Raw genomic sequence first — 23134 nt, 5'->3', positions numbered from 1 at the left:
GACGGGTGGATCACCAGGTCAGGAGATCGAGACCATCCTGGCTAACACGGTGAAACCCTGTCTCTACTAAAAAATATTAAAAAACTAGCCGGGCGAGGTGGCGGGCGCCTGTAGTCCCAGCTATTTGGGAGGCTGAGGCAGGAGAATGGCGTAAACCCGGGAGGCGGAGCTTGCAGTGAGCCCAGATAGCGCCACTGCACTCCAGCCTGGGCGACAGAGCAAGACTCAGTCTCAAAAAAAAACCCAAAAAACCCCCCAAAAAATAAAAATAAAAATAAATAAAAAAATAAAGGAATGGTAAGATTTTGGCCAGGTGTGGTGGCTTACGCCTGTAATCCCCGCACTTTGGGAGGCCAAGGAGGGTGGATCACCTGAGGTCAGGAGTTTGAGACCAGCCTGGCCAATATGGTGAAATGCCATCTCGACTAAAAATACAAAAATTAGCCAGGGGTGGTGGCGCGTGCCTGTAGTTCCAGCTACTAGGAAGGCTGAGGCAGGAGAATTGCTGAGGCAGGAGAATTGCTTGAACCTGGGAGATGGAGGTTGCATTGAGCGTCATTGCACTCTAGTCTGGGTGACAAGAGCGAAACTCCACTTCAAAAAAAGAAAGAAAAAAAAGGGAACTTTCTAAAGCAAACAAGTGGTGTGCTTCACGCTGTTGTGGTAAGCACATAAATGCATGATCCATGCTTTCTAGAAGAGAACTTCTCACTGGCTTTTCATGAAAGCCCAGGGGGAGGGTGGTTAACCTAGACTGCCCAGAATACAAACTTCCAACTACCTGGAAGGTGGCTTTGCAAAGAGGAATGTGGTTCAATTATTATGGAAATATTGAGCAGACATCTGCCTTGAGGAAATATGCAAGACATGAGAAGGGCTTATCTATCAACTGCCTGCCCTCTTTTGCCCAAGGCTTTCCTATTATGATCTTGTAAACCATCATTCCTGAGTCCTCCAAGTGTGTCTGCATTTGTTGCATGGATAGATTTACCCAGACAGGTGGAAGAGTCATGACTTAAGGGTTATAAACAGCTGCAGAGGCCTGAGCTGCTCCCACAGTCTTGGTAGCAGGGAATGAGGCCATTCCTGGTGCCAGGCATTAACCAGCCTTAGAATAGGCCTCCAGATAGGAGCGACTGTAATTTTCATCCAGTACATGCACCACCCATTACAACTAAACAGTAACATTAAAATGTAAAGAATTTCCAGTCCTTTTAAAAGGGATCATCTTGGCGTGCTGTCGCTGACTCATAGTGCTGCTGCTTTGAGACTATTAGGTTTCTAAATGGGACACACAGTAGGTATTCAATAAATAAATGTCAACTTGTTGCAGTACTTTTCATCCTTTAAGGAGGATGCCTTTACTATTCCACCATCAGTAAAGCAAATGAGAGAATAGTAACAGTGACAAATCTCCCTTCTGCTTGCTGAGGTTGTAACTCCCCAAGAAAGAGCTTCACCCTCTGTCAGGTAACGTTTTAAAGTGACAGCCAGCACGACTTGTACCCGGCGCGAGGTAGATTCGCCTTCTGTCCAATCATCGCCGAGATTTTGGGGTGGGGGAGGGGAGAGCGTCCCAAGGCCTTCCCAGTCCAGGAAGGGGGCGGGCTTAGGCTGAGCCGTGGCCGCCACAGCCCATCGTAATGCCGCATGGTGCTTGGCACTCCAGAGAACCAATAGGAACGAAAGGGTTCATTTGAATCGGCCAATGCCGGCGGATTAGGGGGAGGGGGTTGAGAACTCTATAAAGGCGTCGATCGCCCGGACAGGCGGCGGCGGCGGCTCCTGCGGCGGTGGCCGGTTGTTCGGTGTGGAGTTTCCCTGCCCACCTCGGGTCCGACCCTTTGAGCGTTCTGCTCCCGCGCCAGCCTACCTCGCTCCTCGGCGCCATGACCACGACGACCACCTTCAAGGGAGTCGACCCTAACAGCAGGAATAGCTCCCGGTGAGGCAACCGGGTCGTGCCCGAGCCGCACGGGGCTGAGAGGCCGGGAGGGCCGCTGCCGGCGGGGCCTCGCGCCGGTCGTTGCGGGTAACAAGCCCGGTGCGCTGTGCTCGCGCCGGGGCGGCTGGCGGGGTTCTGCCGTCGGCGCCGCCTTTGTGCCGCCTGGCGAGCCCTGCGCGCCGGCCCCACCCGGGTCCCTGCTGCTCTCCATTCATTCCTCCCACGGAGCCAGGGGCTGGGGAGGCCGGGGCTGGTTGCCCCTCGGAGCACGGCCGGTTTTCGTTAATCGGAACCTGTGGGGAGGGCTTCCCTTTCTCCTGTGGGCATCCGGGCTGGTCCATCCCCAGGGTGGTGGGCTTGGCCCCCCAGGTGCCCGGGGAGCCTTTAGGGCCCCATGCATGGTCAGGCTCTATTGTCCCATTGCTGGGCCACGCGCTCCTGCCTTTGGCCCGTGGCATGCGGTTGGTCTTGCTCTCGCGCACAGCCATCGGATCCGGAGACCCGATCGATTAGGTCCGGGGGGCTCCTTACCCTCGCCGTGCCCCCACTCCTTATTCGGACCTACCTGGCAGGTGCATTTGTGGTCGGGCGGGGCTGGTCATCACGACCCTTCACCCCGCATTCAGGACCCAACCGTTCTTCCCCTCCTCGAAGTGCCTCCCCTCTTCCAAGTGTCTCCCCTTTCCTAACAAAGGAAAGACCCCTTCTCCCCCTCCCTGCGCTCATTTCTAAGAGGGAGGGGTAATGAGCCAACCCGAGTGGGTTTTCTGCGCTTAAACCTTCGGACCATGGTCTTTGCATCCTACCTTCGCTTCCTCCTTTGACGTTTGCCCAATGAGTTCATCCCTGGCCCTGGTTCCCTTGCAGGAGGAGGTTTCTTGTTCTTGGGCGGGGCCGGAGACATCCATTGTCTCTAACGTGGTAGCTCTACCTGGGAAGCGGGGGATTTTTCTTGCCCTTCATCCCACTGCTTTTTGGGCTTGGGGCACTGGGTACAGTGTTTGGACAGGAACCCTTTTCAAGTCCTTGCTTAACTTGGTGGAAGGGTTTTGATTCTGTGGAAGGTGTCCACATTGTCTCAGCTAATTGCACACTGTTCTTTAAGGTGGGTTACAGTTATGTCTGGGATCCTCCTCAAGGCTTGGAGGAAGCTTACATTTCACTTTTTTGAGCATGTATTTTACATCGATTATGACCTGCATTCATGTGTGGCTAGCCTCGGGGTCCTGGCCAAGTGGCACAAAGGGAGCCATTTTGTGGGGCTAAGAAGACACGTGAAATAGCAATATCTCACAGGGGTTAGAGAACTTGGGAACAAAAAGCACGCCTCACTCAGCAATAGAGCCTTAGGAGGAAAGCATGGGAAATGACATTCCTTTACAACTCATTTCTTTCAGGTTTACAAGGTCAAAAAGACTGGGTAAGATTCAAAAAAATAAATTGGTGATTACTGGGATAGGGAACTTGAGTAGCACAGGAAACTGGTTGCTCCCTTTCTCTTTTCTTCCCAATGAGATAATTTTTTCAGAGGACAGGAACAGATTGAGCCTTGGGTTTTCATTTTGTGTTATGAGGCCAACTTTCTGCCGGGTAGACGTCAGTCGTCAGAATGATAATGTGTAATCTGGGGTTTTATTCTTTGGGGTTGAGTTCATATTAGTGTTTTGCAAAGAATTTCAGTAATCAGGTCAAATGAATCCTCACACTTAGTTTTTTCATATGTACATTTGAAATGTGAGACAAATGAGTTTTGATCCTGTGGAATGAATGTTTAATTCACCTTTTGCCATCAATTTCCCTCCAGTATTGTGCTCTAGGGACTGTAGTAGCATTGTCATTTTATTGTCTCTCTACCTTCCCTTTTTCTATAATCTCACCTAATTCTCATAAACTTAATTTTATCCAATAATGTTCTCCTGGCCCCATAAACTCTTTATAAATTTAGTCTGGTAAGGAATGATCTGCAAAGATATACGGAAACTTCGGGATTTAAAGAGAGAAGAAAGAAAAGGAGTAATTTTTAAAAAATCGTTATCTACAGTACATGGACACATTTTTGTTCAGTCTTAAATATATAATCCTGTTTTAGTTGTCATGTATGATTCTGAAGGAATAGTAGGATCCTAAAACATTGAGATACTTTCTGCCTTATGATCTACATCCTTTGTTTGGGGATGTCTCACTATTACAAATGGTCTCTACAACACTGACGTCATCCGAGTTGGTTACTACCTGCTATTGCAGGAGGAACAGAGAGCTTTAGAAAGTTGGACTGATTATAGTTTTGACTTGCTCTGAAGCTGGTGTTTGGGAACTAGTGTCTTTTTCTTGATTTTTTTTTTTGGAGACGGAGTTTTGGTCGTCTTGCCCAGGCTGGAGTGCAATAGTGCAATCTCTGCTCACCTCCGCCTTCCGAGTTCAAGCGATTCTCCTGCCTCAGCCTCCTGACTAGCTGAGATTACAGGCATGCACCACCACACCCAGCTAATTTTGTATTTTTAGTAGAGAGGGTTTCTCCATGTTGGCCAGGCTGGTCTCAAACTCCCGACCTCAGGTGATCCGCCCGCCTTGGCCTCCCAAAGTTCTGGGATTACAGGCGTGAGCTACCGCGCCCGGCCTTATTTTTTAAAATTAATTTTTTTTTTTTGAGACATAATCTCACTCTGTTGCCAGGCTGGAGTGCAGTGGCACGATCTCTGGCTCACTGCAACCTCCGCCTCACGGGTTCAAGTGATTCTTCTGCTTCAGCCTCCCGAATAGCTGGGACTACAGGCACATGCCACCATGCCCAGCTAATTTTTGTACTTTTTTAGTAGAGACAGAGTTTCACCATGTTGGCCAGGATGGTCTCAATCTCTTGACCTCATGATCCGCCTGCCTTAGCCTCTCAAAGTGCTGGGAAAACAGGCATGAGCCACCGCTCCTGGCCTTAATTTTATTATTAATATTATTAGAGATGGAGTCTTGCTCTTTTGCCCAGGCTGGAGTGCAGTTGCAGGATCTTAGCTCACTGTAGCCTCCGCCTCCTGGGTTCAAGCGATTCTCCTACCTCAGCCTCCTGAGTAGCTGGGATTACAGGTTCGCACCACCACACCTAGCTAGAAGTGCTATATATTCTTTTTTTTTTTTTTTTTTTTTTTTTGAGACGGAGTCATGCTCTGTCGCCCAGGCTGGAGTGCAGTGGCCGGATCTCGGCTCACTGCAAGCTCCGCCTCCCGGGTTTACGCCATTCTCCTGCCTCAGCCTCCCGAGTAACTGGGACTACAGGCGCCCGCCGCATGGCCCGGTTAGTTTTTTTGTGTTTTTTTAGTAGAGACGAGGTTTCACCGTGTTAGCCAGGATGCTCTCGATCTCCTGACCTCGTGATCCACCCGTCTCGGCCTCCCAAAGTGCTGGGATTACAGGCTTGAGCCACTGCGCCCGGCCGAAGTGCTATATATTCTTAGAAAAATGTTTCTTGGCCAGGCGTGCTGGCTCACGCCTGTAATCCCAGCAGTTTGGATCTTACTATGTTGGGAGACGGGCACATCACAAGGTCAGGAGATCGAGACTATCCTGGCTAACACAGTGAAACCCCGTCTCTACCAAAAATACAAAAAATTAGCTGGGCTCGGTGGCAGGCGCCTGTAGTCCCAGCTACTCTGGAGACTGAGGCAGGAGAAAGGTGTGAACCTGGGAGGCGGAGCTTGCAGTGAGCTGAGATCATGCCACTGCACTCCAGCCTGGGCAACAGAGTGGGACTCCGTCTCAAAAAAGAAAAAGAAAGAAAGAATGGCCGGGCCCGGTGGCTCATGCCTGTAATCCCAGCACTTTGGGAGGCCGAGGCTGGTGGATCACCTGAGGTCGGGAGTTCAAGACCAGCCTGACCAACATGGAGAAAGCCTGTCTCTACTAAAAATACAAAAAAATTTGCCAGGCATGGTGGCGCATGCCTGTAATCCCAGCTACTCGAGAGGCTGAGGCAGGAGAATCGCTTGAACCCGGAAGGCGGAGGTTGCGGTGAGCTGAGATCGCACCATTGCACTCCAGCCTGGGCAAAAAGAGCGAAACTCCGTCTTAAAAAAAAAAAGGAAAGAAAGAAAGAAAAATGTTTCTTATTCAAACTGCCTTTTGAAGAAACAAAACCAGACCCACTCGTATCACCAGTAAAGGAATTGAATCAGTAGTTAGAAAGTCTTTCCATATTCTGTAATTATACAGGCAGTAGGAAAACAACAAAAAAGTTAAAAAAAAAAAAAAAAAAAAAAAATTGGCCGGGCTCGGTGGCTCATGCCTATAATCCCAGCACTTTGGGAGGCCGATGCAGGCGGATCACCTGAGCTCAGGAGTTCAAGACCAGCTTGACCAACATGGTGAAACCCTGTCTTTACTAAAAATACAAAAATTAGGCCAGGTGCAGTGGCTTACGCCTGTAATCCCAGCACTTTGGGAGGCCAGGTGGGCGAATCACCTGAGGTCAGGAGTTGGAGACCAGCCTGACCAACATGGTGAAACTCCGTCTCTACTGAAAGTACAAAAATTAGCTGTTTGTGGTGGTGGCGGGCGCCCGTAATCCCAGCTACTCAGGAGGCTGAGGTAGGAAAATCGCTTGAACCGGGGAGGTGGAGGTTGCAGTGAGCTGAGAGATTGCACCACTACACTCAAGCCTGGGCGACAAGAGCGAGATTGTGCCTCAAAAAAAAAAAGAAAGAAAAAGTATTTCCATAAAACCACCTGCATTTTTTGTTTTGAGAGGTGGCATGAGGAGTTAAATTGAGTTTTTCCAAGGAGGAGACAAATTGGTCAACCTACGGCAGGAAGATTTAGAAATGTTAAAAAATGTATTATGTTGGAACAGAGAGCTATAGATGATGTTCAAAGGAATACTGACATAGACCATGCCATGAAATCTTCTACTTAATTTCTCATACTGACTTTGTCCTCATGGGTAGTTACTTAAGTTTATTGTGAGAATAGTGAGGTACAAGTATGTAAATGGCTTTTTAGTGAGGTTGAGATAGAAGAGACTATTATCAGCTCTTCTTGGGCTTCTAAATTGGTCAAGCCAACTTTGTGCGTGTGCATGTGCGTGTAAATGCATAAGTGATTAGGGATGGGGATCTTACTATGTTGCCTAGGCTGGCCTTGAACTCCTGGGCTCAAGCAATCCTCCTGACTCAGCTTCCAGAATGACTGGGACTACAAGGGCCTGCTACTGACCGTGCCCAAGTTGTTTATCTAGTTGAAAATAAGAAGGAAGTGATTTTTTAAAAATATATTTACTTTTTTTGGCTGGGCGCAGTGGCTCACGCCTGTAATCCGAGCACTTTGGGAGGCCAAGGCGGGCGGATCATTAGGTCAGGAGATCAAGAGCTTCCTGACTAACACAGTGAAATCCTGTCTCTACTAAAAACACAAAAAATTAGCCAAGTGTGGTGGCGGGCACCTGTCGTCCCAGCTACTCAGGAGGCTAAGGCAGGAGAATGGCGTGAACCTGGGAAGTAGAGCTTGCACTGAGCTGAGAGCGTGCCACTGTACTCCAGCCTGGGCGACAGAGTGAGACTCTGTCTCAAAAAAAAAAAAAAAAAATTACTTTTTACATTTTGAGACAGAGTCTTGCTCTGTCACACAGGCTGGAGTTCAGCGGTGTGAACAAAGCTCACTGCAGCCTTAACCTCCTGGGCTTAAGCGATCCTTCTGTCTCAGAGTCCGGTGTAGCTGGGATCACAGGCATGCGCCACTACACTTGGCTAATTTTTAATTTTTTTTATAGAGATGGGGTCTTGCCATGTTGCCCAGGCTGGCCTTGAACTCCTAGGCTCAAATGATGATCCTGCCTTGGCCTCCTAGAGTGCTGGGATTACAGGTGTGTGCCACTGTGCCTGGAAACGATTTTTAAATGAATAATAACAAGAAATGCTTCTAAACTTCTTTGCAAATATATTCAGCCAAGCCCAGTAGAGTAAGGTGCATTAGGTCTTTTGCCATTTCCAAAAAGGGGGCACCAACCAGGCTGTTATTTGTGATGAGTTCCACGCTGTTTGAGCTGCCTTGTGTGATCGATGACCTTATTACAAGTATTATAAAGCAGTACTTAGTATCTTAACATCCAGCATTGAATGTAGATGCTGATGGAGGTGATTCCTTTTCCTGTTAGCAGCTATCTGTTGTGGGAGTGAGGGAGATGAATGGGTGAGGAAAGTGAAATGAAAGTTGTCTGAAAAGATTTATGCCAAGAAATGTTTCAGTATGATCTGAAGTTGATGTTTTGCCATTATTTGTAGGGTTTTGCGGCCTCCAGGTGGTGGATCCAATTTTTCATTAGGTTTTGATGAACCAACAGAACAACCTGTGAGGAAGAACAAAATGGCCTCTAATATCTTTGGGACACCTGAAGAAAATCAAGCTTCTTGGGCCAAGTCGGCAGGTAACTCTTATTATCTGTGCTCACTGTTCAAAGGGGTGGGCCCAGCATCAACAGCCACAGATGCAGCCTGGGCACCAATGTGTGCCCCCATGTCTAAAAAACAAAATAAAACAAAAATTAGCTGGTGGTAGTGGCAGTGTGCCTTTAGTCCCTGATACTCGGGAAGCTGAGGTGGGAGGATTGTTGAGCTTGGGAGGTGGAGGGTGCAGTGAGCTGTGATTGAGCCACTGCCCTCCAGCCTAGGTGACAGAGTGAAACCCTATGTCAAAAACAAAAGAAAAACCAACTACAGCTGGTTTTGAACTAATAACAAAATCTAGCTTAATGGTAATAAACAACAGTTTAGACTTAGCCTGAGAGGAAGGAAATGGGAAATACTGAGAGGCTATGTGATGTATCAGAGTAAGGACTGAAGTCAGACTGAGTTAATGTTTAAGTGATCAGCTCAATTTCCTTAAGACTGTTTCCTTATTTCATAATATGAGACTAACACATAACGTCAATTGCTGAAGTGTGTGTGTGTGTGTTTTTTTTTTTTTTTTTGGACAGAGTCTCATTCTGTTGCCCAGGCTGGAGTGCAGAGTGCAGTGGTGCCAACTTGGCTCACTGCAACCTCCACCTCCCGAGTTCAAGTGATTCTCCTGCCTCAGCCTCCCAAGTAGCTAGGATTATAAGCATACACCACCACGTCCAGCTAATTTTTTTTTTTTTTTTTTTGAGACGGAGGTCTCGCTCTGTCACCAGGCTGGGTGCTGTGGCTGGGATCTCAGCTCACTGCAAGCCTCCGCCTCCCAGGAGTTCACGCCATTCTCCTGTTCTCAGCCTCCACGGGTAGCTGGGACTACAGGCGCGCCACGTCGCCTGGCTAGTTTTTTTTTTGTAGTTTTAGTAGAGAACGGGGTTTCACGTGTTAGCCAGGATGGTCTCGATTTCCTGACCCATGATCCACCCGTCTCGGCCTCCCAAAAGTGCTGGATTACAGGCTTTGAAGCCACCATGCCCGGCCTAATTTTAATATTTTTAGTAGAGACAGGGTTTCACCCTGTTGGCCAGGTTGGTCTTGAACTCCTGACCTCAGGTGATCCGCCCGCCTTGGCCTCCCAAAGTGCTGGGGTTACAGGCATGAGCCACCATACCCAGCCTGAAGTGTTTTGCTTTAGAGTTTTTCTATTGTATTTCTGAAGAAAGTATATTTTGATTTTTAGGTGCCAAGTCTAGTGGTGGCAGGGAAGACTTGGAGTCATCTGGACTGCAGAGAAGGAACTCCTCTGAAGCAAGCTCCGGAGACTTCTTAGATCTGAAGGTCAGTGTGACAGCATGAGGCCAGAAAGGCTTTGAGGTCAATATGATTCTGAAATTTGTACTAAGAGTTTCAGTTCTCCCACTGGAATTTTACATTGCTGTAGTTAGGAAAGGGACTGGGCCATATTGATAATGGAGGATTGATAGTAAAATCATAGAAGTGCGTTAACATGGCCTCAGTCTGGTTCTGCATCTCTTTCACCATTAGGGTTTGTTTTATCTCCCATCTTGATTTTTGGAACTTGTAGATCTTTCTCACTTCCTGTGTGTCTCATATATAGAAGCGTTTCTGAGTTCAGGGGCTGTTTTTTTGCAGATACTGCTTTGTGTTGAACTCCAGGAGACTAGTGCTGGCATTACCATTAGTTGTGTCTGCAATTGAGTACTGCCACCAAGCTCGCCAGGGTGTGCGCTGCAAAGTGGAAAGACCCTGCCCGACTAAGCACTAAAGCCCTCAGAGCACAGTGAGGCGTCACCTGTCTGAGTGCCGAGAGAACTGGAGAAGGGCTTTGGAACTGATAGGGGTCCTTCCACAACTAGATGAGGGGAAAGGAGAGAGATGAAAGGATAGATTCACCAGTTTTCCATTCTAATAAAAGATCACGGAAATGCTAATTGGTGTTAGGTCATCAGAGGAAATGTTGGGTTTTTATTTTTTTGTTTTAGATGTGGTACTGGCACTAGAGCAATTTATCATGCAGAATTGTTGCATAGCATTGTCCTAAGTTGGACAGAGGTAGCCGACTGACCCTGTACTTGATTGCATCACAATGAAATGTCACATTAGGTTTCAAGTAGATGTTAGCTGCTATGAACTATGACTGTTTTGTGTGTTCCAAAATTAAAATAGGAAGTAAATTTTTGAATTTTTTTCTTTTCTAGGGAGAAGGTGATATTCATGGTGAGTACTTCTGAAGACTGAATTTCTGGCTCTGTCCATGGTTTCAGGACAGATCTGAATCTTGATTTAAATCATGTCTTGGGGAAAGAGACGGGGGAGTGAAACCTGGCCATGCCCCAAGTGCCGCCATACTCTGGGTGGAGAGGAATAAAAATGAAACTGGAAAGTTAGTAAACATGGCCACATTTGTAATCTGCCAGTAATGCGAGCAATGCTAGAAATGTAATAGAAGGGAAAAAACAGAGAATCCTTTAAAATTACATTTTGGCTGGGCATGGTGGCTCACACCTGTAATCTCAACACTTTGGGAGGCTGAGGCAGGTGGATTGCTTGAGCCCAGGAGTTCAAGACCAGCCTGGAAACATGGCAAAACCCTGTTTCTATAAAAAAGTACAAAAATTAGCCTGGCATGGTTACACATGCCTGTAGTCCAGCTACTCGGGAGGCTCAGGTAGGAGGATTGCTTGAGCCCAGCACGTGGAGGTTGCAGTGAGCAGAGATCACACTATTATACTCCAGTATGGGTGACAGAGTGAGACCTTGCCTTAAAAATAAAACTAAACCAAAATATATCTATACACACACATACGTATTAATCAGGTCAGCATTTGTTACACTTAATAAGAACTTTTTTTTTTGAGACCAGGTGTCTCTCTGTTGCCAAGGCTGGAGTGCAGTGGGCAATCACAGCTCACTGTGGCTTCCCTGGGCTTAGGTGATCCTCCCACCTCAGCCTCCCGAGTAGCTGGGACTACAGGGGTACACCACCACACCTCGCTAATTTCTTTTTATTTTTAGTAGAGATAAGGTCTCACTATGTTGCCCAGGCTGGTCTCAAACTCCTGAGCTTAAGTGATCCTCCCACCTCAGCCTCCCCAAAGTGTTGGTATTACTGGCATGAGCCACAGCGCCCAGCTGAGAGCTTTTTGTATTTATGTAGTTATTTATTACAGACTAGCCAAGTGCAGTATTGAGAAGAGGGGAAAGAGTAAAACAAGGAGGTTGATCTGTAACTATGAACAATCGAGATAACTCACACCAGCCAGAGAGAGCTTTTTAATATAAGCATTTCAAGCTCAGCTCACAGCATCTATTTTACAAAGTTCATTTGTTTTTATAGGGAGGTGCTTATTCAGCAAGACATTGGTTACCCGCTTGGTGATTTTGTAAATGATGATTTAGGGAGCAGATGTAATTTTTCAGCTAACCATCCATATTACCAATTATAGGTGGACATGAGCTGTGATCCTTGACTTAATTATCTTAAATCTTAGAAGTATTTATTGGCATTTCTTTAATAAGTGCTCAAGAATTGCTGATGAATGCAAGGCTTGTGAGTGTCAGGCAGTAGCAGTGGGTGAGGTGCGGCAGTCACAAGACCCTCCGGTCTAGACAGAAGCAGCAGCTTCCTCTGAAGGCCTTTTCCTGCCCTCATGTTTCGTGGTGTGCTTACAAGGACACACGGAAAGGTTGAAGAAGCAGATTCCTCTCCTGCCTTCCACGCAGTGTTTTGTTTTTTGGTTGATTTCTTTTTTTGAGTTGGAGTCTGGCTCTGTCACCCAGGCTGGAGTGTAGTGGCAGGATCTCAGCTCACTGCAACCTCTGCCTCCCGGGTTCAAGCAATTCTCCTGGTTCAGCCTCCTGAATAGATTGGATTACAGGCACGCGGCACCGTGAGCCGGGCGCAAGAGCCACTGTGCCCGGCCTCACAGTGTTTCTTGGTGGGGCTTAGAGGAGAAGCTTCTGAGCCTTTGGGAGCATTGCCTGGGTTCTTCCTTATAGGATCTGTTTAGGGGGAAAACACTCAGACGTGTTTTTCCTTTTTTCATACCACAACAATCAGCAACACAGAAGAAGACACCTGTGACCAAATATTGGGGGGTTTCTCCCCACACACCAATCAGTGGACACCAGCTGGGAGTCCTCCAATCCAGTTTCTACACCCTCTACCAGAAGATAACCTCAGATTCAACAGGTTGAGGGTCAGTCCCACAAGACCACCCCTTCCTTCCCATCAGTTGTAAGCCTGGGTCTCTGGAACTTCTGACTGACTGGCTTCAAGTTGGGGTTCCTGTGACTCTTATGGTTTTAATTTGCTAGAGAGGTTCACAGAAAGAACTTAGGGAAACATTTATGTTTACAGGTTCATTATGAATATATGATACATATATTTTAAATTTTTTTCTAAACTGAATCTTGCTGTTTCCCAGATTGGAGTGCAGTGTCGCCCTCACAGCTCACTGCAACCTCAAACTCCTGAGCTCAAGCAATCCTCCTGCCCCAGCCTCCCGAGTAGCTGTGATATACGTGTATGCCACCATGCCTGGCTAATTTTTTTTCTTTTTTGTAGAGATGTGGTCTCACTATGTTATGTTACACAGGCTAGTCATGTGATTCTCCCGCCTCAGTCTCCAAAGTATTGAGATTACAGGCATGAGCCACTGCACCTGGGTTTTTACGAAGGACATTTGAAAGGATACAAATCAACAGCCTGGTGAGGGGATACATGGGGCCCGGTAGGGAAAGGTCCCAAGTGCAGGAGCTCCCATACCGTGGAGTTGGGGTGTGCCACCCTCCTGGCACATGGATGAGTTGTTGCACCTTCCTGTCAGCTTCCACGTGTTCAGTTATCTAGAAGTCCTCAGAATCCATCCTTTTGGGTGTTTTTTTTGAGTTTTAAGACTGGGTTTTGCTCTCACCCCGGCTAGAGTGCAGTGGTGTAATCATGGCTCACTGTAGCCTCCACCTCCTGGACTCAAGCAATCTTTCCACCTTCGCCTCCCAAAGTGAGCCACCGTGCCCAGCCCCTTTTGGGTTTTTTTTTTCTTGAGATGGAGATTCGCTCTTTTTTTTTTTGAGATGGAGTCTCACTCTGTTGCCTAGGCTGGAGTGCAGTAGTGCGACCTTGGCTCACTGCATCCTCCCAGGTTCAAGCGATTCTCCTTAGCCTCCTGAGTAGCTGGAATTACAGGCACCCACCACCACACCCAGGTAATTTTTTTATTTTTAGTAGAGACAGGGTTTCGCCATGTTGGTCAGGCTGGTCTGGAACTCCTGACCTCAGGTGATCCACCCTTCTCGGCCTCCCAGAGTGCTAGGATTACGAGTGTGAGCCACCGTGCCTGGCCAAGTTTCACACTTTTTGCCCAGGCTGCAGTGAAATGGCGTGATCTCGGCTCACTGCAACCTCCGCCTCTTGAGTTTAAGCAATTCTTGTGTCTCAGCCTCCTGAATAGCTGAGATTACACGTGCACACCACTACACCTGGCTAATTTTGTATTTTTAGTAGAGACGAGGTTTTACCATGTTGGCCAGGCTGGTCTTGAACTCCTGACCTCCAGTAATCCACCCGCTTTGGCTTTCCAAAGTGCTGGGATTACAGGCATGAGCCACCATGCCTGGCCCCTTTTGGTTTTTTATGGAGGCTTCATTACATAAGCATGATTGACAACGGTACAGAAATGTGATTAGACAAAAAGAGTTTGATTTCATACCAGTGGACTGAACAAGGAGACTCAGAAGGCCCATCTGTTCAGATTCTTGGCCTCTCCAGGTAGCATTCCCTCCTCCAGGGTATGGAGCAGAACCCTCTGGCTTGAGGGTCTTTTGACCTGCCATCAGATTACAGTCCTGCCCTGGGCGGATAAAAGGAGGACAGGAGGTCACAAACAGATTCTGTTTCCTCAGGGCTGTTCCTGAGGCTTAATGCACCCCATTATAACAAAAGACTATAGCAGGGCTATGGGAGTTACTGGCCAGTAGCCATGGACAAAAACAGATTGTGTGTGTATGTGTATTTTCATCCATGTATGTATATCATAATATCACAGGACCAGTTACTTTTGCATTGGACCGAAGATGTATGTATTAATTACTGTTTGTGTTCTATTTATACTGTTCTGGAAAGACTTCTGGAGGTAAAATCTAGGTTTTTTGATTCCACTGCTTCCTTCCTTCTTCCCTCCCCTCCTTCTTTGACGGAGTTTCGCTCCTGTTGTCCAGGCTGGAGTACAGTGGCACGATCTTGGCTCACTCCCGCCTCTCGGGTTCAAGTGATTCTCCTACCTCAGCCTCCCTGAGTAGCTGGGACTACAAGGCCTGCCACCACGCCTGGCTAATTTTTTTTTTTTATTAGTAGTAAAGACAATTTCACCATGTTGGCCAGGCTGGTCTTGAACTCCTGACCTCAGGTGATCCACCTGCCTCGGCCTCCCAAAATGCTGGGATTACAGGCGTGAGCCACCACGTCCGGCCAGTTCCACTGCTTTCTACATTCTGAATACTTTCACTGTCAGACCTTATTTAGCAAGAATCAGGTAATCTTTATTCAATTATTTTGGCCAGTTAATACAACTAGAAGTTAGGGGAACCTGGAGAAATATGTCGACAATGTGTCATTAGTCCTACCACATAATTAATAATCTGTTCCCTTTTCAGTCCCCTCACATTTTGTTTTGTTTTCTGAGACAGTCTTGCTCTGTCGCCCAGGCTGGAGTGCAGTAGTGCGATCTCGGCTCAATGCAACCTCCGTCTCCCAGGTTCAAGCGATTCTCCTGCCTTAGCCTCCCGAGTATCTTGGACTACCGGTGTGTGCCACCACACTTGGCTATTTTTTGTATTTTTAGTAGAGACGGGGTTTCACCATGTTCGCCAGGCTGGTCTCGAACTCCTGACCTCAGGCGATCCACCCACCTTGGCCTCCCAAAGTACTGGGAGGCATGAACCACTGTGCCCAGCCTCACTCAACTGGTTTAATTTTTAGCAGACACAGGGTTTTCGCCACATTGGCCAGGCTGGTCGCAAACTCCTAAGTCTTTTCTTTTTTCTTACCTGTTTTTTCCTTTTTTTTTTTTTTTTTTTTTCTTAATTGAGCTAGATCTCTGTTGCCCAGGCTGGAGTACAGTGGCACGATCTCAGCTCACTGCAACTCCACCTCCCAGGTTCAAGCGATTCTCCTGCCTCAGCTTCCCGAGTAGCTGGGATTCGAGGCATGCACCACCACACCTGGCTAAATTTTGTATTTTTAGTAGAGACAGTATTTCACCATGTTGGCCAGGCTGGTCTCGAACTCCTGACCTCAGGTGATCCCCCTGCCTTGGCCTCTCAAAGTGCTGGGATTACAGGTGTAAGCTACTGTGCCTGGCCTTTTTCCTTTAAGTTTTTGACCTGATATATTCTGTGTTGCTGACTGCTGCAACTTTTAGTTCATCTGTCTTAAAATGACAAAGGGCACAATAATATTTTTTCTTTACTGAGACAGGTTCTTACTGTTGCCTGGGCCACAAGTGCAGTGGTACAATCGCCATTCACTGCAGCCCTGGCTTCTGGGTTCAAGCCGCCTTCTCGTCTCAGCTTCCCTAATCATGGGGGCTACAGCTGCATGCTGCCACGCCTGGCTCATTTTTGTAGTTTTGTTTTTGAGACAGAGTCTTGCTCTGTTGCCCAGGCTAGAATGCAGTGGCATGATCTCGGCTCACTGCAGCCTCCACCTCCTGGGTTCAAGCAGTTCTCCTGCCTCAGCCTCCTGAGTAGCTGGGATTACAGGTGCCCGCCACTGTGTCCGGCTAATTTTTGTGTTTTTAGTAGAGACGGGGTTTCACCATCTTGCCCAGGCTAGTCTCAAACTTCTTACCTCGTGATCCACCCGCCTCGGCCTCCCAAAGTGTTGGGATTACAGGCATGAGCCACCGCGCTTGGGCAGTTTTTGTAGAGACAGGGTTTTGCCATGTTTCCCAGGCTAGTCCTGGGTTCATGTTGATTTTCCTGCCTTGGCCTCCCAAAATTCTGGGATTACAGGTATGAGCCACTGTGCCTGGCTGGGGTACAGTAATAAGATACATCTGGAGGATGAAAGGTCAACCCCAATTCAGTTTAAGATAGATTCCCGGCCGGGCGCGGTGGCTCACGCCTGTAATCCCAGCACTTTGGGAGGCCGAGGCGGGCGGATCACAAGGTCAGGAGATCGAGACCACGGTGATAACCCCGTCGCTACTAAAAATACAAAAAAAAAAAAAGCCGGGCGCCGTGGCGGGCGCCTGTAGTCCCAGCTACTCGGGAGGCTGAGGCAGGAGAATGGTGGGAACCCGGGAGGCGGAGCTTGCAGTGAGCCGAGATCGCGCCACTGCACTCCAGCCTGGTGGACAGAGCGAGACTCCGTCTTAAAAGATAGATTCCCTTTGGATGTACAGGAAGTTTCTTTTACCTCCTGGGCTGTTAAATACAGGAATGGCTACAGGAATGACTGTTTCCGTCTTGAGAAATCTTTTAAGAGGGAAGAAGGTCCGGGCAGTTCAGGCAGAGAAGCCTCCCTGACTTTGGGCAAGTTAGATGGTCGGCTATATTTCTTCCAGTTCTGATTCTTGGATGCTTACAATGAATCATTTCTATTCAGATAGAGGTGTCTTTGTTCAGTTATCTTATTGATGTGCCAAAGAAGAGAGACAAGTTAGGAGTGTCTAAAATGTATATTTTGGTAGAAATAATTTCATTTAAAGCCTTTTTAATTATCTTCAGCAGACAAAAGCTTTCTGTGTCAAATTGGTATAAAAGTTTCTAAACATTTGGCTGGGCACGGTGGCTCACGCCTGTAATCCCAGCACTTTGGGAGGCCGAGGTGTGTGGATCATGAGGTCAAGAGATCAAGACCATCCTGGCCAACATGGTGAAACCCCGTCTTTAAAAATACAAAAATTAGCCACGCGTGGTGGTGCGCGCATGTAATTCCAGCTACTCGGGAGGTTGAGGCAGGAGAATCGCTTGAACCCGAGAGGTGAAGGTTGCAGTGAGCTGAGATCGCACCACTGCACTCCAGCCTGGCAAGAGAGAGACTCCATCTAAATAAATAAATAAATAAAAGTTTCTAAACACTTGCTCTCAATTCCTGTACTTACCTCATTATAGGCTGGAAACAAACCTCCCTCCTCTGTGACTGGAGTATTTCTGATTGGACATTTATTTAATTTATTTTTGGGACAGAGTCTCACTCTGTCACCCAGGCTGGAGTGCAGCGGCACGATCTTGGCTCACTTCATACTCCGCCTCCCGGGTTCAAGCAATTCTCCTGCCCCAGCCTCCCGAGTATCTGTGAATACAGGTGCGCACACACGCCCGGCTAAGTATTGTACTTTTGTAGAGATGGGGTTTCACCATGTTGGCCAAGCTGGTCTCAAACTCCTGATCTCAGGTGATGCGGCTGCCTTGGCCTCCCAAAGTGCTGGGATTTACAGGCGTGAGCCACTGCACCTGGCCTGGACAGATATTTAAAATAAGGCCTATTGCTGCTTGTTTAGTCTCCATGAGTGCTTTTTTTTTTCTTCTTCTTCTTTATTAGTATGTTATGTATTTGTGAAAAAACAGTTCTAGTAATAATGTAAGACAAATATAAGATTAGTAGGATTGAGCTTAATTCATCTGAAGAGGACTTTATGAAAATGAACCACCATGGCAGGACTGCAAGGTAATTTTTTGTTCTTCAGAATGTTCCTTAACTGCTTGATTCAGACAGGGAATGAAGACTTCAGTAGATCCTGTAGTATAGCAGGAGGCCATGTCCCACCTGCAGAAATGAAACTGCTTGAACTAACAAGTTGTCTCAGTCCAAATTCTCTTTATCTCGAATATTTTAAATGTGGAGTTTTGTTTTTCTTTTATATTTACAATTATATTTAGGTTATTTCAGGGCTTGTGTATCTGAGCCAACGCATTTCATCTTGCTTTTTTTTTTTTTTGAGACGGAGTTTCGCTCTGTCGCCCAGGCTGGGGTGCAGTGGCACGATCTCGGCTCACTGCAAGCTCTGCGTCCAGGGTTCACGCCATTCTCCTGCCTCAGCCTCCCAAGTAGCTGGGACTACAGGCTCCCGCCACCACGCCCGGCTAGTTTTTTGCATTTTTAGTAGAGACGGGGTTTCACCGTGTTAGCCAGGGTGGTCTCGATCTCCTGACCTCGTGATCCGCCCGCCTCGGCCTCCGAAAGTGCTGGGATTACAGGCTTGACATCTTGCTTCTTTTACAACGGATGTAACCGTAGGAAACTAATAGGTGACCTTCTCCGAGTTTTAGTTCATAATTGCGACGGCTGTTGTTCTGAAAAGCTTCATACTCTATTTTTGCTTGTAGTTAAATAGTATAGAACATTTTATATGTTACTTCCATAGAATGTTCCAGAAATTCATGAAATGTTAAAAGCAGCAGTAGCATGTTAACATTAACAAAGCATCAAAAATAAACAAATAAAATAAATGTCCAGTCAGAAATAGTGCAGCCACAAAAGAGGGAGGTTTGTTTCTAGCCTTTACTAATGAGGTAAGTACATGAATTGAGAATAAGTGTTTAAAAACTTTTTTTTTTTTATAAGATAGAGTCTGTTGCCAGGCTGGAGTGCAGTAGCGTGATCTTGGCTCCCTACAACCTCCGCCTCCTGGGTTTAAGCGATTTTCCTGCCTCAGCCTCCTGAGTAGCTGGGATTACAGGTGTGCACCACCATGCCTGGGTAATTTTACATTTTTAGTTGAGATGGGTTTGCTCCATGTTGGTCAGGCTGGTCTCGAACTCCTGACCTCAGGTGATCCACCCGACTTGGCCTCCCAAAGTGCTGGGATTACAGGTGTGAGCCACCATGTCCAGCAAGAATATATGTTTTTAGTTTAAAGACCTCTTCTTGGCTGGGCACAGTGGCTCACGCCTGTAATCTCAGTACTTTGGGCGGCTGAGGCAGGTGCATCACCTGAGGCTATAACCCCAGCTACTTGGGAGGCTGAGGCAGGAGAATTGCTTGAGCCCAGGAGGCGGAGGTTACAGCGAGCCAAGATCGTGCTACTGTACTCCAGTCTGGGTGACAGAATGAGACCCAGTCTCAAAAAAAAAAAAAAAAAAAATTCCATTAATATAGGAGCGTTATTAACCGTCCTTACTGCCTTTTCAGGCAAGAGGGCTTCTATGAAATATTTGTACAAATATCTTAGAATATGCAACTTAATTTGATTGGTTCATACTGAAATAAACTTGCTATTAAAAAGAAAACTAGGGCCAAGTATGGAGGCTCACACCTGTAATCCCAGCACTTTGGGAGGCCAAGGCAGGCGGATCTCCTGAGGTCGGGAGTTTGAGACCAGCCTGGCCAACATGGTGAAACCCTGTCTCTACTGAAAATACAAAAAATTAGTCGGGCGTTGTAGCGTGCACCTGTAATCCCAGCTATTTGGGAGGCTGAAGTAGGAGAATCACTTGAGCCCAGGAGGTGGAGGTTGCAGTGAGCCAAGATCGCACCACGGCACTCCAGCCTGGACAACAAGAGCGAAACTCCGTCTCAAAGAAAAAAAAAAAAAGAAAACTAGGCAGTGGCTTAATGCCATAATCCCAGCACTTTGGGAGGCCAAGGTAGGCAGCTTACTTGAGGCCAGGAGTTCGAGACCAGCCTGGCCAACACGGCGAAACTCTGTCTCTACTAAAAATACAAAAATTAATCAGGCATGGTGGTGCGTGCCTGTAATCCCAGCTACTCGGGAGGCTGAGGCAGGAGAATTGCTTGAATCTGGGAGGCGGAGATTAAAGACCCTGTCTCAAAAAAAAAAAAAAAGAAAGAAAGAAAACTAGGCTGTGTGAAGGGTGAAGGTGGCTCATGCCTGTAATTCCAGCACTTTGGGAGGCTGAGATGGGAGGGAGGATACTTGAGCCCAGGAATTTGAGACCAGCCTGGGTGACATAAGGAGACGCCATCTTTTAAAAATAAAAAAAAATAAATAGCCAGTTGTGGTGGTGCACACCTATAGTCCCAGCTGTTTGGGAGACTGATACAGGAGGACTGCTTGAGCCCAGGAGTTTGAGGCTACAGTGGGCTGTGATTGAGCCACTGCACTCCAGCCTGGGCCACAGAGTGAAACCCTGTCTCAATATCCCTCACCACCACCCCCCGCAAAAAAAAAAATTTATAAAATATGTAAACTGTTAAACTCTTAGTAAACATTTTCCTTTCATAGAAAATACAGAAATTTTGCATTCACTTTTCACTTTGAATCAGTGTTTTTTCTCAGTTTGGAAACAACCCTGACGAGAAACAATTCGTTTGGAAAGGTTGGATTGTTCCAGTTTTTTTTGCTGTCAGAGAATTGGATAAACAGCCTATGTCATTGGATAATTACTATAAAGAAATGAAGCTTGACAGTGAAGTGAGGGATTTGAAAAAATGCAGTTAATAAGGTGAATTACTACCCTGTTTGTAAATATGGATACATTTTCAAGAGTGAAAAAAAGGAAGTTGATACCATTTATGTTAAATGTAACCAAAACATGTTGCATGTTACCTGGCTAAATGTAAATAAATATACATAAAACAAGTGGACTAGAAGGCTGCACAGGACTTGCAGTGGGAGCTCTGGGAACAGTGAGAGCAGGACCCACCTGGAGCTGGAAGGGGCCAGAGAGCTAGAGTTCCCTGTTCTTATTTAAAAATCTTCATGTCCTCATGTATTTGTGTAATATAGAAAAGAACGTAAACAACAGATATGGGAAAGATGAACACTGGTGAATTCTGTGGAGTGGGAGCGTGGCGGGTGACTGTTATTTTCTTTATACCTTTAGGTATGTTTCCAACCATCAAACCAAAAACAAACAAAACAGATCCTTAATCTTAACAGGAAATAGCTGTCGTTATGAGTGTTATTTCTATTCCCTGTTTTCATAGAAAATGTGGACACAGACTTGCCAGGCAGCCTGGGGCAGAGTGAAGAGAAGCCGGTGCCTGCTGCGCCTGTGCCCAGCCCAGTGGCCCCGGCCCCAGTGCCATCCAGAAGAAATCCCCCTGGCGGCAAGTCCAGCCTCGTGTTGGGTTAGCTCTGACTGTCCTGAACGCTGTCGTTTTGTCTGTTTTCTCCATGCTTGTGAACTGCACAACTTGAGCCTGACTGTACATCTCTTGGATTTGTTTCATTAAAAAGAAGCACTTTATGTACTGCTGTCTTTTTTTTTTTTTTTTTTTTTTTTCTTTTTTTTCTTTTGAAGAACAGGTTTCTCTCTGTCCTGACTCCTGGGTCTGTGGGCCGTGGCATGAGTGTTTTCTAGTAGTAGATTGGAGGGAAAGCTTTGTGACACTTAGTACTGTGTTTTTAAGAACAAATAATTTGGTTCCAGATGTGTTAGAGGATCTTTTGTACTGAGGTTTTTAACACTTGGGTTTACCAAGCCTCAACTGGTCAGACCATGAACAGTCCCCAGGCACCGTTCCTGCCAGGCCTCAGCACAGGGAGTCTCTCCACAGAGCCTTCTTGGTGTTGCCCTAACTTGCCAGTGGCCTTTGCTCAGAGCCTCCTCCTGTGCCATGTGAACAATGAAGAGGCCTGTGCCTCATGCCTTGCCGCCTGCAAAGCAAAGAAACTGCCTTTTATTTTTTAACCTTAAAAAGTAGCCAGATAGTAACAAGACTGGCTGGCTGATGAGCAGAGCCTCTGCTCTCACACAGAGGAAGGCTTGGATGGACAGTGAAACTGACCGGAACTAAAAGCAGTGAAGCAAGGGAGGCAATCACACCGAAGTGGGCCTTCATCCAGGAACGGGATCCCACAGGGGTGTTGTTCTAAATAACTTGATGCTGTGTGCATGACGCTGGTGCTTGACCGTGAAAGGAAAGTCTCATCCTTAAAATGTGTGTTGTATTTCACAATCCTGGACTGTTGCTTCAAGTAAACGGTATCCACATTTTGAAACATTGTGTACTGTGTCTTCTTTTTGAGATGGTTTCAGTGTTCTCTCTGGTTAGATGCTTTTCTCTCTGTCACTATAAATCCTGCCCACTGATTGGGTGAGTCATTTGAAGTTAAATAGCCAGATGTGCCTGTTACTTGGGAAGCCAAGGCAAGAGGATGCTTGAGCCCAGGAGTTTGAGGCTATCCTGGGCAACACAGCAAGACCTCCTTAAAAAACAAAAACAACAGTTAAAACAGATGAAGACCCAGAGAGAAGTGGGTTTCTTTCTGAAGAAGCCTCTAAAGTAGGTTAGACTCTTCTACCTCCCCATTGTTCTGGGCAGTAACATTTTAAAGTGTTCTCCAAGACTGGGCAACATGGTGAAACCTCTCTACCAAAAATAGCCAGGTGTGATGGCACGTGACTAGTCAGGAGGCCGAGGCAGGAGGATTGCTTGAGCCTGTGAGCTCGAAGCCACAGTGAGCCAGGATCGCACCACTGCACTCCAGCCTGGGTGACAGCAAGACCCTGTCTCAAAGAAGTGTTCTCCAACTTTAAATATGTGGGGATTTCTCCCCACCAGCAAGCAAGCAAGCCGTTCTGCAGTGGATACAGCTAGATGTCCTCCAATTTTTTTTTTTTTTTTTTTTTTTTTTTTTGGATACAGAGTCTTGCTCTGTTGCCTAGGCTAGAGTGCAGTGGTGTGATCTCAGCTCACTGCAAGCTCCGCTTCCCGGGTTCATGCCATTTTCCTGCCTCAGCCTCCAGCATAGCTGGGACTACAGGCGCCCGCCACCTCGCCCGGCTAGATTTTTGTATTTTTTTAGTAGAGACGGGGTTTCACCATGTTAGCCAGGATGGTCTCGATCTCCTGACCTCGTGATCCGCCCGCCTCGGCCTCCCA

At 47.0% G+C, this 23134-nt stretch overlaps 1 protein-coding gene across 5 annotated transcripts; it reads left to right on the top strand.

Annotated features, from left to right (window-relative positions):
• The first annotated feature begins 1608 nt into the window (after positions 1-1608).
• Positions 1609-22250, top strand: JPT1 (Jupiter microtubule associated homolog 1). Of its 5 annotated transcripts, none has more exons than XM_017884766.1 (5): positions 1609-1945; positions 8209-8351; positions 9557-9654; positions 10536-10554; positions 21233-22250. In XM_017884766.1, exons 1-5 carry the CDS (start codon positions 1890-1892, stop codon positions 21379-21381), a joined length of 465 nt encoding a protein of 154 aa, XP_017740255.1. In that variant the 5' UTR covers positions 1609-1889; the 3' UTR covers positions 21382-22250. The 5 variants fall into 5 exon arrangements, with proteins under 5 accessions (XP_017740255.1, XP_017740258.1, XP_017740254.1 ...); XM_017884765.1 differs by lacking the exon at positions 1609-1945 and adding an exon at positions 2106-2458; XM_017884767.1 differs by lacking the exon at positions 1609-1945 and adding an exon at positions 2133-2517.
• The last annotated feature ends 884 nt before the right edge of the window (positions 22251-23134 follow it).

Source organism: Rhinopithecus bieti, unplaced genomic scaffold (assembly GCF_001698545.2).
Source record: "Rhinopithecus bieti isolate Rb0 unplaced genomic scaffold, ASM169854v2 scaffold_13400, whole genome shotgun sequence".
In the NCBI taxonomy this organism is placed as follows: Eukaryota; Metazoa; Chordata; class Mammalia; order Primates; family Cercopithecidae; genus Rhinopithecus; species Rhinopithecus bieti.
The sequence above is the reverse complement of the archived record's forward strand: the minus strand, read 5'-3'. Positions and strand labels throughout refer to the sequence as shown.